The sequence below is a fragment of the Limulus polyphemus genome, unplaced genomic scaffold, assembly GCF_000517525.1.
Source record: "Limulus polyphemus unplaced genomic scaffold, Limulus_polyphemus-2.1.2 Scaffold506, whole genome shotgun sequence".
NCBI classification, from domain to species: domain Eukaryota; kingdom Metazoa; phylum Arthropoda; class Merostomata; order Xiphosura; family Limulidae; genus Limulus; species Limulus polyphemus.
In genome coordinates this window covers 133,055-144,928 of record NW_013666116.1, presented here as the reverse complement: position 1 = coordinate 144,928, position 11,874 = coordinate 133,055, and the positions used below count along the sequence as shown (strand labels likewise).

Sequence of the window (11,874 nt, the reverse complement as noted above, 5' to 3'; positions counted from 1 at the left end):
AAACTGTAGATTATAATTCAAATTTTAGAACTATACATTACTCAATTTGTTAACTTAAAAGTAAATATTAAAAAACACAGATAAACATTGATTTTTATGTGTCACGTAGTATGTTGAATGCAACACTGGTTCAAATTAGATGTTTGTGAAGTCAAAATACTAAGTCCATAATTGCTCACGTAATAAATCAAATACAGTGGCACATCACTCACCTCTTTCCATTTTTGGAAATGCTCCATTATATACACTTCTATATATGACATGAATAACCAATCAGAAGCTCAGAATGTCCCCCTAGTGGATTTCTCAGCCATTCTAATGTTCCTTTTGCCATTTCTTTCTTTTAAACCAAGATTTCAATGAGGTAGGTTGTTTCTTTATTCTGCTCGAAATTTCATATTTTTTTTGACCCAAATAAAACTTAGTTACTAAGCTTGATAAATGGTAGTAGAATTCTATGGTATTGATGAATTAATTTATGATTTTTTAGTTATTCAAATGTATATATATAAAACCTAAAAAAAAAAAATTTTGTTTCATATCCTCCACGTGCAAAATTTTTAAAGGCTTAGCAACCTATGTCAAGCTGCAACCAAGTAAAAAGGTCGTAACTAGAAGAGATAATTGTTTGCTTTACTTCTTTATTTTCTGTTCTATGTTCTAGGAAAAATAATTTTAAGAACTTATTTAAAAACAGCAAAAACCTATATACATATATAATGTATAATAATTGAAATATTACTGTATTTTACAAAATACTAGTTGACTAAAACACAGCCAAGACAAGTTACTTTGTACAGACCAAAGGTCACCTTTGTTATTTGATACGGTAACATGAGTACACGAAAACCATTTCATTGTAACTTCTGTATTGTTAGCCAGGCATGGGTGAAAGGTCAATATAATAAAAATAATAAATATATATAAATGTATAATGTTATGAGATTTAAGCTATTTCATCAAAACATTTATGTTTTTGTGTTCATTCTAGACTGAAAGAGGCATAATTTATTTCCTAATTTTTTATGGTGGTTGCGAGGTCAAATCTACCGAACCTGTACAGAGATTAATTATTAGAAATAACAGATAAAATATAAACATTTTTTCTTAAGAAATGTTTGATAACTATCAGGACATTATAAAGATTTCGCATGTGAAATTTCAATATTTTCTGATGCATAAAAGTATTTTTAATCTTAAGATGAAAATTACTTTACATGATAGATAGGCAAGATGCGAAAAGAAAAAAAGGCACAAGAAAAACATTGCTTTACAAACCTTAAGACTTAATAAAAAATTAGATATTTTGCGTATGAAAGCATTGTAATGTTTACTGATAATCTGCTAAACTTCGTTAAAATTCACTTATTAATTTAAAAGTTATAACATAAACTTTAACAAGCACAAAATGGTTACGAGGTTGAAAGAGTTAAAAAAAATCCAAAACACTCTCAGTCTTCATTTTTTGTTTGTCACATGATTCATCTTCACTTCAGAATTTTATAACTTCAATGATAAGCTTGTACCGTTTCCAACCAATTAGAAACACAAACTATACATAATTACAATGAAGGATCTAAAATTTGAACCTTCTACTTTCTTGATTTGTTGAAATATCAATAAATTTATCAACCCACTTTTAAGATTGTTTGGTTTTACACAGAAAATGGACCTGTTTCTAACCAATAGAAAGAGCAGATTCTCCTTTATGTAAATCTTACGAGCTTAGATTTCCCACTATAAACCATTATTCAGCAAAATTGTGTGATTAATGGTGATTATATTTTACTGCTCTGATTGCTTAAGAAATTTTGACCTGTTTATAGCTTATGTAGAAAGCCAGATAAATTATAACAGTTTTGGGACATTATTATTGTGACTGATATATTTTTGTTTTCTAACATACATGTTTGAAAGCTACATGAATTCTTTTTTGACATCCAAATTTATAAGACTCAAGGTTCAGGAAGAATCTTCAATTTTTACCTGAGTACAAACTAGCTAGTCTTATGTATTTAGTACTACAAATCATTGTTTTTAACAAAAGTAAATGTAAAAATTATAAAATTATCAGCTTAGCCTAACAAAACTTCAGTAAAATAAAATGTCTGAAATTTCACAAGTTAGAGCACACACATGTAACATGACACCTCACAATCACTCACTGTTTACATTTGCTCTAAGAGAAACAGCTAATGAGCTTTTGCTGTGATTTATTGCTTTCCATGTGAGGATTACTGTTTCAGTAAGTATAAAAAGTTCAGCAATAAAACCATAAAAATGAAAGGAAAGATGTGTGAAAAGGTTAGCAGTTGAAACTGTTAAGATAATTAATTTGAAATTTTCTGATCATTACTGCAGTCTATGCAGTAGAAAAAATGGTACTGTTAATTCTGTTTCTTATATTTAAACTTTTCATTTTGTTGTAAATCAGTTATTTTCTTCAGTTAGTATTAGGGTTGAGGCAATGAAAGTTAATATATATATAGTTTTACCAAAAAAAATTTTAATATTCATTTAGGTTAGGAAAACAAAATGTGAAAACTGTGAGGTGAAAATAAGTATTTTTATTTATATCACAGAAATCACATTTCACTCGTATTGACTCAGTAAAGGCTTTGGAAATTCATAGACAAATATTTAATAAAAATAATTCATTAAAAAATGTGATTTGTTTTGTATAATAGACATATAATGTTTATTAAAAGCTTGCAAAAGTTTGTGAAGATACATTTAGCAAGTGCAGAACTGTAGTAAACATTAGTATATATAACTTCACAAATACAAGGTGGGTCAATTTAATAGAGGTAGCAGTTTAGATGTGTACATATTTAAAGTGATGGAGCTTTAAACCCCACATAAATATTGATCACACATTTGAAATTGAAAATGTTTGATGTTTAAAACCTTTCCAGACTGGAGAGTACCTTTTAGGTGTTGAGTGTGCACCTGCATATTATATTTTAATATTTAAGTAAAATAATAATTCCAACTCTGTTTCAATAATCTTTAACTCAGATATATATTATAATTTAGATTTTTTTTTCTTCTAACATTTACTTAGTATCATTTGCAAATAATTACTAAACACTACTACAATTATCAAAATAAAATATAAAAATGTCAATCAAGTTGAAACTGATTGTATTTATATAATGAAACTTTCTGATGAACAAGAAAAACAATTGTATAAGTTTTTTAAAGCCTAAGCTAATTTCTGTTTAGTTAGTTGTTACTGATTTTCATGCAATGTAGTTGAAAACAAAAATTCCAATCCCCCAGTTGGACAGTGGTAAGTTTATGGACTTACAATGCTAAAATCTGTGGTTCAATTCCCCATAGCTGAAACAATATGGCTTTGCTCTAAAAAATAAAGTTAAACTGTCAATGTCCCTACAGTTTTTTTAAAAACAGGTTCACCTCCAACATGAATGAGTTTTGTTTTTGTCATGAAGCTCTTCATTTACTTTCTTATTGTTCAGCATGTTCAAAAATGGTTGAAAAAAATAAATGAAAAAATTTGCTGGGCAAAAGTTGGGTGATATTTTCAATTTTTTTTTAAAACGTACTTAATTTGCTTAATTTTTATACAATTTACTGTTTCTTCAGTTTCTCTTGTGATTTCTTTTATGCTAAATGTACTTAGAACTTAAACTTTATGTGTCATTTCCAGTGCTGCCTGTTTTCTGTGTCTCAAAGGGTATTCAACAGAAACACCTGTACTTCAATTTAATGCAAGTGGTGATGAAAGTGTTGCCCTCTTATTTTTGAAAAGACTTTTTAATAATTTCCCAGTATGAATATTCATAGTTTTAGTTGTGTCTTCCCTCCAAAGTTGTAGTGAGGAATTGTGGGTCCTGGAACAAGTCCTTTTAGAAGGGCTATCATCTTAATCCAGCAAGCATATGCTTTGATAGGATTTGCTTTGTAAACACCTTCCTAATTATTATTTTCTCCCATTTTACCACTTACCCCATGAAGAAGACATATTCAGCTTTGTTCAAATACAGCAAACTTACTTGAATATTTTATTTCATAATTATCTAGGTATACACATCCATCACATGTTCTTTTATGTAATTTGTTCCCTATAGTAATTAATAGGCTATGTAAAAGAAGCAAAAACAGTAGCCTAAATGCCTGCTATTGTAATCAACACTTTGTTATTTGAACAACACAGTACACAATCCTCTGTCACTGAAAACGTTTTGCGTTGTCTGTTATTAACCCTCATTTTATCACTGTTTTAGATACACTTTATTTGTTTGGCAACTACATGACTATTTATTTGTAACTTCTATATCCATGTTGTTATTAGGCCTACTGAAGTATTCTGCTTATGAAAGAATGTTGTTTTTGTCTTGATTTGCTGGAGTTATTTGCTTGCTTTTCAATTTTGATTCATCTTTTTTCCTCTCCTATTTTTCAATTATTTATTTTTGGAGCCAGATTATGATGAAACATGTGTGGAAAAACATTAACCTACAGTAAACATTGACTTTTTTGTGCAATGTGGGCATGGACAATGATGCATACCTGATGATAGCACGTGAAAACTGTAGCTTACACATAAGCAAACTATCCCTTAGCCAGAAGAAAAGTAAAAGTAAAGTTTACAGCATGATTTGAATGCATACAATATAATGCTGTAGAGTTAGAAAATATTCCCAGGACACAAATGGGCAAGTGTTTTCTCAGTATTAGTAAAAAAAAAATCTCCATTGGTGCCTCTTCTCCTCCCCCCCCCCCCAATTAATTATAACTTATTGTATTTAATATTTTGCTTGTTGAGGTTGTAGTTCTGCTTTCATATAGTGAAATAGTTTGATACAGAGTTATGGATTTAACTGAGTGAAATATTGGCACTCAAATTCTAGATATGATGGATTCAAAAAGTGATAATTAATGGTACGATTTTCATAATGTGTGTGCCTTAAAGCTTCTATTATTTGAAATTTGCATCCATTTGTTTATTGAATTAAACAAGGATGATTTAATGACTATAGATACATGTTGCAGTGAAAAACAAATTCAAGCATAAGTTGCATTTGTTTTTCACTTTGCTAGTATAGCTATTAATTGTGGGCATTGGGTAACTGGGCCATTTTTCAGTTTAACCCTTCCATTATGGGCTGGGTGGAATCCACTCAGCACATAACCATGAAAGTATCCATGAGAGTAATTATACTATGATTTTTCATAATGTATGCACATCTTTACAAAATTTTGCAGGTTATTGTTGATCAGTACAAGGTTTTTTGAACACAAAATATCAGGTTTTTAATTTAAGTATTAAGATTTTCTAATTAAAGGTTTTCTCGTAAACCTTTTTTTTTAAGAATGTTGATTATCCAACATGCAAAGCAATCTTGATTTTAAGATTGAAAATACTTTAATGCATTAGAACATTTTCAAATTTCACATGCAAAATCTTTATAATTTCCAGATAATTATCAAATTTTTGGTATAAAAACTTATTTTATTTGTAATTCGCACTAGTGTATTTATAAACCGGTTGGTTCGATATGACCAGTTTCGTAACCTCAATAAAAAATTAGGAAAAAAAATGTAAATTATGCTTTTTTCGTTCCAGAATAACTACAAATTATAACACGAAAACACAAATTTTTAGTCTATATAGCTTAAATCTCATAACATTTTATATTTATTATATTGACCTTCCAGCCATGCATGGCTAACAATATAGAAGTTACAATGATGCAGTGCATGTGCACTCATGTTACTGTATCCAATAATATATAACTGACCTTTTGTCTTTACAAAGTGACCTATCTTGGCTGTTTTAGTGGACTAGTATTTTGTAAAATACAGTCACATTTCACCTATTATACATTATATATGTTTATACATTATTTCTATTTACAAATAAGCTATTAAACTTATTTTCTTAAAACATAGAACAGTAAATAAAGTAAAGCAAACAATTTTCTCTTCTAGATATGACATTTGTAATAATTTGCTGCTTCTTGTAGGTTGCTAAGTCTTATGAAATTTCCCATGTGGACGATGTAAAAAGAAATTTTTTTCAGGTTATATATATATACACATTTTAACTAACCAAAAAATCATAAGATACTATATCGATACTATAGAATTCCACTATAATTTATCAAGCTTAGTAACTAACCTGTATCTGGGTCTAAAAAAATATGAAATTTTGAGTTCACTAAAGACTTACCTCATCGTTTGAAATCTTGTGTGAAAAGAATGAAATTAGCACAATAATATGTCAAAATGGCTGAGAAAAACCACTAGAGGGACATTGAGCTCTTGGTTGGTTACTCATGTCATATATAGAAATAATAGAAGTAAGTGTACATAAGGAACCATTTCCAAAAAATAGAAAGAGGTTGGGGGGGGGGGGAGGCACTGTGTTTGATTCAGTACAGGAGCAGTTGAGTACAGTACAGTTTAGTTTGGTTAAAGCTTAAAAGAGCTGTCCATGTCAATGTAACATTTTTGTAACCAACAAAGAAGTAATATGCAGTAATTGTGTGTTCCATGTAAGACAAAATAATTTTTATGTTTTTAAATTCTTTTCTATTGAATGTGTAATCTCACCCATTGCTCCTGTCAGTTATAATGCAGATAATTAAGTATTCTATGCTTTGATACCCTGTCCGGTTTCAATCTTTGCATATTCAGTGCACACACAAGATCTTACTCTCAAACTAATATTTTGTGTACTCTTTGCTTATTTTGTTTTTCTTCTAGGTGTTAGTGAATTACCAAGTGCTTCCTCCACTGTAACTTTCAGTGATATGCCAGTTGTTTCAACCCATGAACCAAGTTCCAAGTCATTTCCTGAAACCACAGTAACCAAGACAACAGTTGTGCCATACCAAGAACTGTCAAAATTGAGGGCGAATACAGATCCTGTACCTAATGCAAGAATGGCTGCACTCCGAGTAGGATCAAGCATTTCCAAGACTGCCTCTTCCTCTCTTGACAGAAGTGATGTCGTTAGGTATTAATTTAAAGTATCTGTGTTACATAACACTTTCTGTTAATTTTTTTATTATTTTAATTTATTGAACTAGTAATTGAAAATCTTTAATATTAAATTATATTAAATGAACAAAAAGTCAGTTTAGTTTTAAATAAGTTAATGTTTAGCATAAAAATAGTAAAAGCAGTTCAAAAGAATATATTTAGAAATTGGAAAGGAACAGTATTTACATGAAATCTTATAATTTCCTGAGTTGACTTGTTAGTTTAAGCATGACACTAAACTTTAACATGAGTCTTGGTTTTTGACATTATCAAGTTCAGACAAATCAAGTAAACTTTCAAATCTTTAATATGTCTTGTTATAAGGATGTAAGTAAGAACAGATGATTTTGAATGCTCCTAAAAAAAAATTTAAACTACAATCTGTGATTAACCCCTTCCATCTTGATGGTATTATATTGGCCATTTCTACTTTCATATTCATAAACATTAACTCATAAAAGGCAAAATGTGGGTTAGCAGTTTGGATTTTTTCATTATTTTATCCAAAACAAATTTTTATTTGTAGGCGATTAGGAGGGAGACAACTTCAAAAAGATTCTGGTAATGGTGTTATACACACATCTATAGGGATGTGTTATACACAAAACTATGTTGACATGAAGATATGTTTTTTTAATGTCAAGTCTGTATGCTAGTAGTTGATGTCTATGATTCTCAAGATTAATATCTTTATTTACTGCGATTTCTTGGTAAATCATATAATATTTAAATAATGAGAAAAAAAAAGAAAAAATTAAATTGCAGCTTATTTGGAAAAAGAAATATTTTCTCTAAAAATTATCTCAATATGATGATGTGAGATGTGTATTTGTAATGCTTCAGACAGTGGATAGTAGATTGCCTTTACTATAGATGGTCCTATTAATTCATGTTCCTTCAGACTGTTGTAATTGTAGAATTTTTCCTTATCAGTACTCTCCCTTATAACATATGTCGGTGTTATGATCATGATTTAAATACAGCTTAGATGGCAAATAAAATGGAAATTATAAAAGGATAATTTAAAACTTGGTTCTTTACAGTTGTCTTAGGCTGAAATTAAAAGAGACCAGTTGTTTTATTTTTTACTTTCTTTAAGATACATTCAAGGTGTTGTTAATGTTTTTTTTATACTGTAATATGCCCAAATGATCTGAATGTATTGCTTTATTCAGCATATCACAAGTGACAATCCACACAGAATCTTTTGGTAGTGTCATGTCAGAAACAAGCAGTTCCAGTACTTCAGGGCTTGGGTCAACAATTAAAACTGTGACATGGACTCCACCCCACAGTGTTGAAGGTTCAACCCCTACTCATACAGAAGGCACTCCATCCTTCACAGAGTCCAGTTCTAGTGGAGATATAGGTATTGTTTAGCTCTGAATCAGCTGAATGAATGTAATTGTATTTAAACAAGTTATCTTTTTTCTTAACAAATTTTCTCTATTCAGTAATCCTTCATTGCCTTGTGCATTCACCGATGATGACATACAAGCATTCATTGCATAATTTATATGCCATAGTAAATTAATCTATAAAACTCAGGTGCTGTAAGATTGTTTTATAAGTGAAAATAGAAGTGAATTACTAAAACAATTGATTGAAGACTAATATTTTCGTAATAAAAGTACAGTAAAATCTTGTTAAACCCAACACATTTGTAATAAGTAGTTCTTCCCAATTATCAAGGCATTGGAATAGTCAAATCAATCACTTTGATTACAGTGGACTCTATTAACAAATGTTTTATTAATTGATAAATGTAAGGGTGGGTATGCAACTAGTAAGCAAAAAACAATTGTATGTACAATAAACTTATCAGTTTATTATTTTATATGTTATCAGTAATTGTACAAATATGAACTGTCAACAAATTCTGGGCAAAAAAACTCTCATAACAGATGGTCTTTTGCATACTACAGTATGTCTGTAAATATATAAATTTGTATTGTTTGTTAAGGTAAATATTACTGAAGAAAAAGGTGATATTTTTTTTAATTTGCTTGGTATTGTAGTGACATGTTGCAGCAACATTTTTCTTGTGGTGATTAACAGGTAAAACTGCTAATGAATTTAACTGGTATTTAGCAGCAAGTCATTACTTTGTTTTGAGTTTTCTGTATAGTTATGGCTACTAAATTACTCTTGTGATTATTAAATTAATGCACAAAATTTTAATGTATGTTTACTTTTATTGTTATTATGTAGTTTCTCTGCACATGCTTGTTAATGTTTATAGTTTAGATGTTTTATAAAATAAGTGTTTAGTTAGCTGCTGAACAGGAGGTTCATTCTTTGATAGGAAGAATAGATCAGATGTAGGCAGTTCAAAAGGACATTGTTTAATAGTATGTAATTCTAGTCAAAAATAACAAATGTGCATCATATAACTGAAATAAAGAACACTGTAAAGTGACAAAGACCTGAAGTAAGTAAAACTTTAAAAAAGTATATATTTGTTTTGTGCTTTCATTGTTCAAGTAAAATGCATTATGTAGTCTTGTATACCAACTATCAAGTTTTATTAGTTGTGTTTCAAGTTCTTGAGCATCAGTTTTTTTGAGTAAAATAATATTGTCAAGGAATTTTTCCTAAGTACACCTATTTGTATAATTCTGTGTATATTTACAAGCAGAGGTTTTGCTATACTTTTTAAGAGTACGTGTATTGAACAGTATGTATCTTACTTTAGTGCTTTGTTTGACTCGTATGTTATTTGTTGTTATAGTATTTAGTGTTTTTATGTATTATCTTTAAGTTTCTGTTTGTTCAGCAGCTTGTCCAACAACTCCAGTAAGGAGCTTCCCATACTTACAGAAAGATTTTCATCTATCATTGGGAGAAACTCAATTTATTCAAGAAACTGAAATGGTAAGTGGGTTGATTATTGTATATATATTTTCTGGCTTAAACTTTTTATTTATTATTAAGTATGAAAGCCTGCATAGTATTTTATGATTACATATACATATTCTTTAAATGTTTGCAGTCTGCATATTCATGAATTGGTCTCTTTCATAACCTTGAAATTCATATAGAAATAACTAAAAATAAATTGGATTAGTTTAGTTAAAGAGATGTATAAGAATATAATATTGAAATATAGCAATCAGTGTAACCTGATTTAGATTGTATATGGAATGATGTTTCTTGATAAACAACAAAAACAAATGAAATATAAGAGTTATTCCTATAAACCTGCAATATAATTATCATAGCTTATGCAAATTATGTAACATTATCATGGATCTTAACTAATTACAAAATTATGAGATATGGTAAATAATTCATACTAACATTGTAGAATATGAAAGAAGTCTATAATCTAATCTTACCAAACACTGTATCACTGGAATGTTGTTTTAGAGTAGTGACATTTAAAGTTATTTTAATTCTCATGAGTGCAAGTTAGCAACAGAGATAGATATAATAGCGTATTATCTAACCTGCTATAAGAAAGGCAACTTCAAAAGTTGTGGGATGTAAGGACTGATATTACCAAACCTTATAAATTGTGCTTACAATTTGTGAAGCTGTCATCAAGTAATATTAAATAAAATGTCACTCATAAAAAATGTGTAATTAATTAAATACAGACTTGCTATACAGTGCTGAAATAGTTTTTAATTTTATGAATTCAGTAACATGGTGTACTAAACATACTTTAAGGCAGCAGTATTTAACAAGCATAATTTTATACTTTTATATGGCATTATTTTTTTAGGATTTGGATGATATTTTCAATGAACTGAATAAAGCCTTTGTATAAATTCAGTTTTTTACACTTTCATTCCGAAGCTTAGAATATAATTTTGTTTTTATTGTTACAATGAAAGAAATAATATTAAAAATCTGATAATAGAATTGTAGTTGTAAGAGATGTAGTGATGGAGGGTTTAAGGGTGAAAGTTTAATAATCTGTTAGTAGACTACATGCTTATATCATTGTTTTTATTCTAAAGATTGCAAACAAACTGTTATGAATGTTTGGTTACTACTTCGAAGGGGGTTTTAACATACAAATTATCTCAGCATTCTGTGCATATATAACTACTACTGTTGCTAAAATATAGAATTACTTAAAAAGTATGCATTTATTTATGATTGTAGTTTTTTTACTAGCATTTTAGCTTTAATTAAAGGTAAATATATAAGTTGGAAAGAGAACTGACTTCTATCACTGAAGTTTCTAGGAATGTTATCGTAAAACATAAAACAGAATATACAAATGTTTAAAGCAATAAAAAAAATCATAAACAGTGAGCTAATAACTGCCTCTTTCAATACCACCTAATCATTCTCTGTGTGAGGTTACTACCTAAAAAAACCTGAACAATAACTGCTTATCATGAAGTTTGTCATGAATATTTATGAGAAATATGTGAAAACATTATTATAATTAATAATACAAGTTTTTGTATTTTGGATCTTTTATCACATAATTTATATCATGAACGTACTTAAATTTAAAATTATTACATACAAAAAATGTTAAATTTTGTCTACCTAGTGGGGACAATTACTATACCTCCATAAGTCTCCTTGATTTTTATTCTGACTTTTCTTTATAATGCTGTTGAAGGACTTAAAGCATCAAAGGCTACAATTACTGTTTAACTTTTTTACTATGGAACCTTTTTCTGTGACTGTCACAAGGTTTTAGTGAGTTACATTCAAAATTTGATCAAACTACTTTCTTATCATAGTATATAAGTTTTAAGTTGATAATATTACATGGCAATATTAATAAAAATTCCTGAATTTTCCCTAATACGAGAATTGTAACATTTTCTCTCTAGGCACTACCTCTTCTCTAATTTACTTACTACCCCTTCAAGAAGTATGAAATTTAATGTA

The 11,874-nt window shown here is 28.9% G+C and overlaps 1 protein-coding gene across 11 annotated transcripts in view; it reads left to right on the top strand.

Annotated features, from left to right (window-relative positions):
* Positions 1 to 11,874, top strand: part of LOC106458732 (phosphatidylinositol 4-phosphate 5-kinase type-1 alpha-like) — a 104,824-nt gene that overhangs the window by 73,509 nt on the left and 19,441 nt on the right. For 8 of the 11 annotated variants that reach the window (XM_022385022.1, XM_022385015.1, XM_022385020.1 and 5 more), the window contains 3 exons: positions 6,736 to 6,988; positions 8,190 to 8,383; positions 9,791 to 9,888. In XM_022385022.1, coding sequence (XP_022240730.1) covers positions 6,736 to 6,988; positions 8,190 to 8,383; positions 9,791 to 9,888 — 545 coding nt within the window. The remainder of the gene's footprint in view (positions 1 to 6,735; positions 6,989 to 8,189; positions 8,384 to 9,790; positions 9,889 to 11,874) is intronic. The other 3 variants (XM_022385014.1, XM_022385021.1, XM_022385018.1) reach the window with 1 other exon arrangement.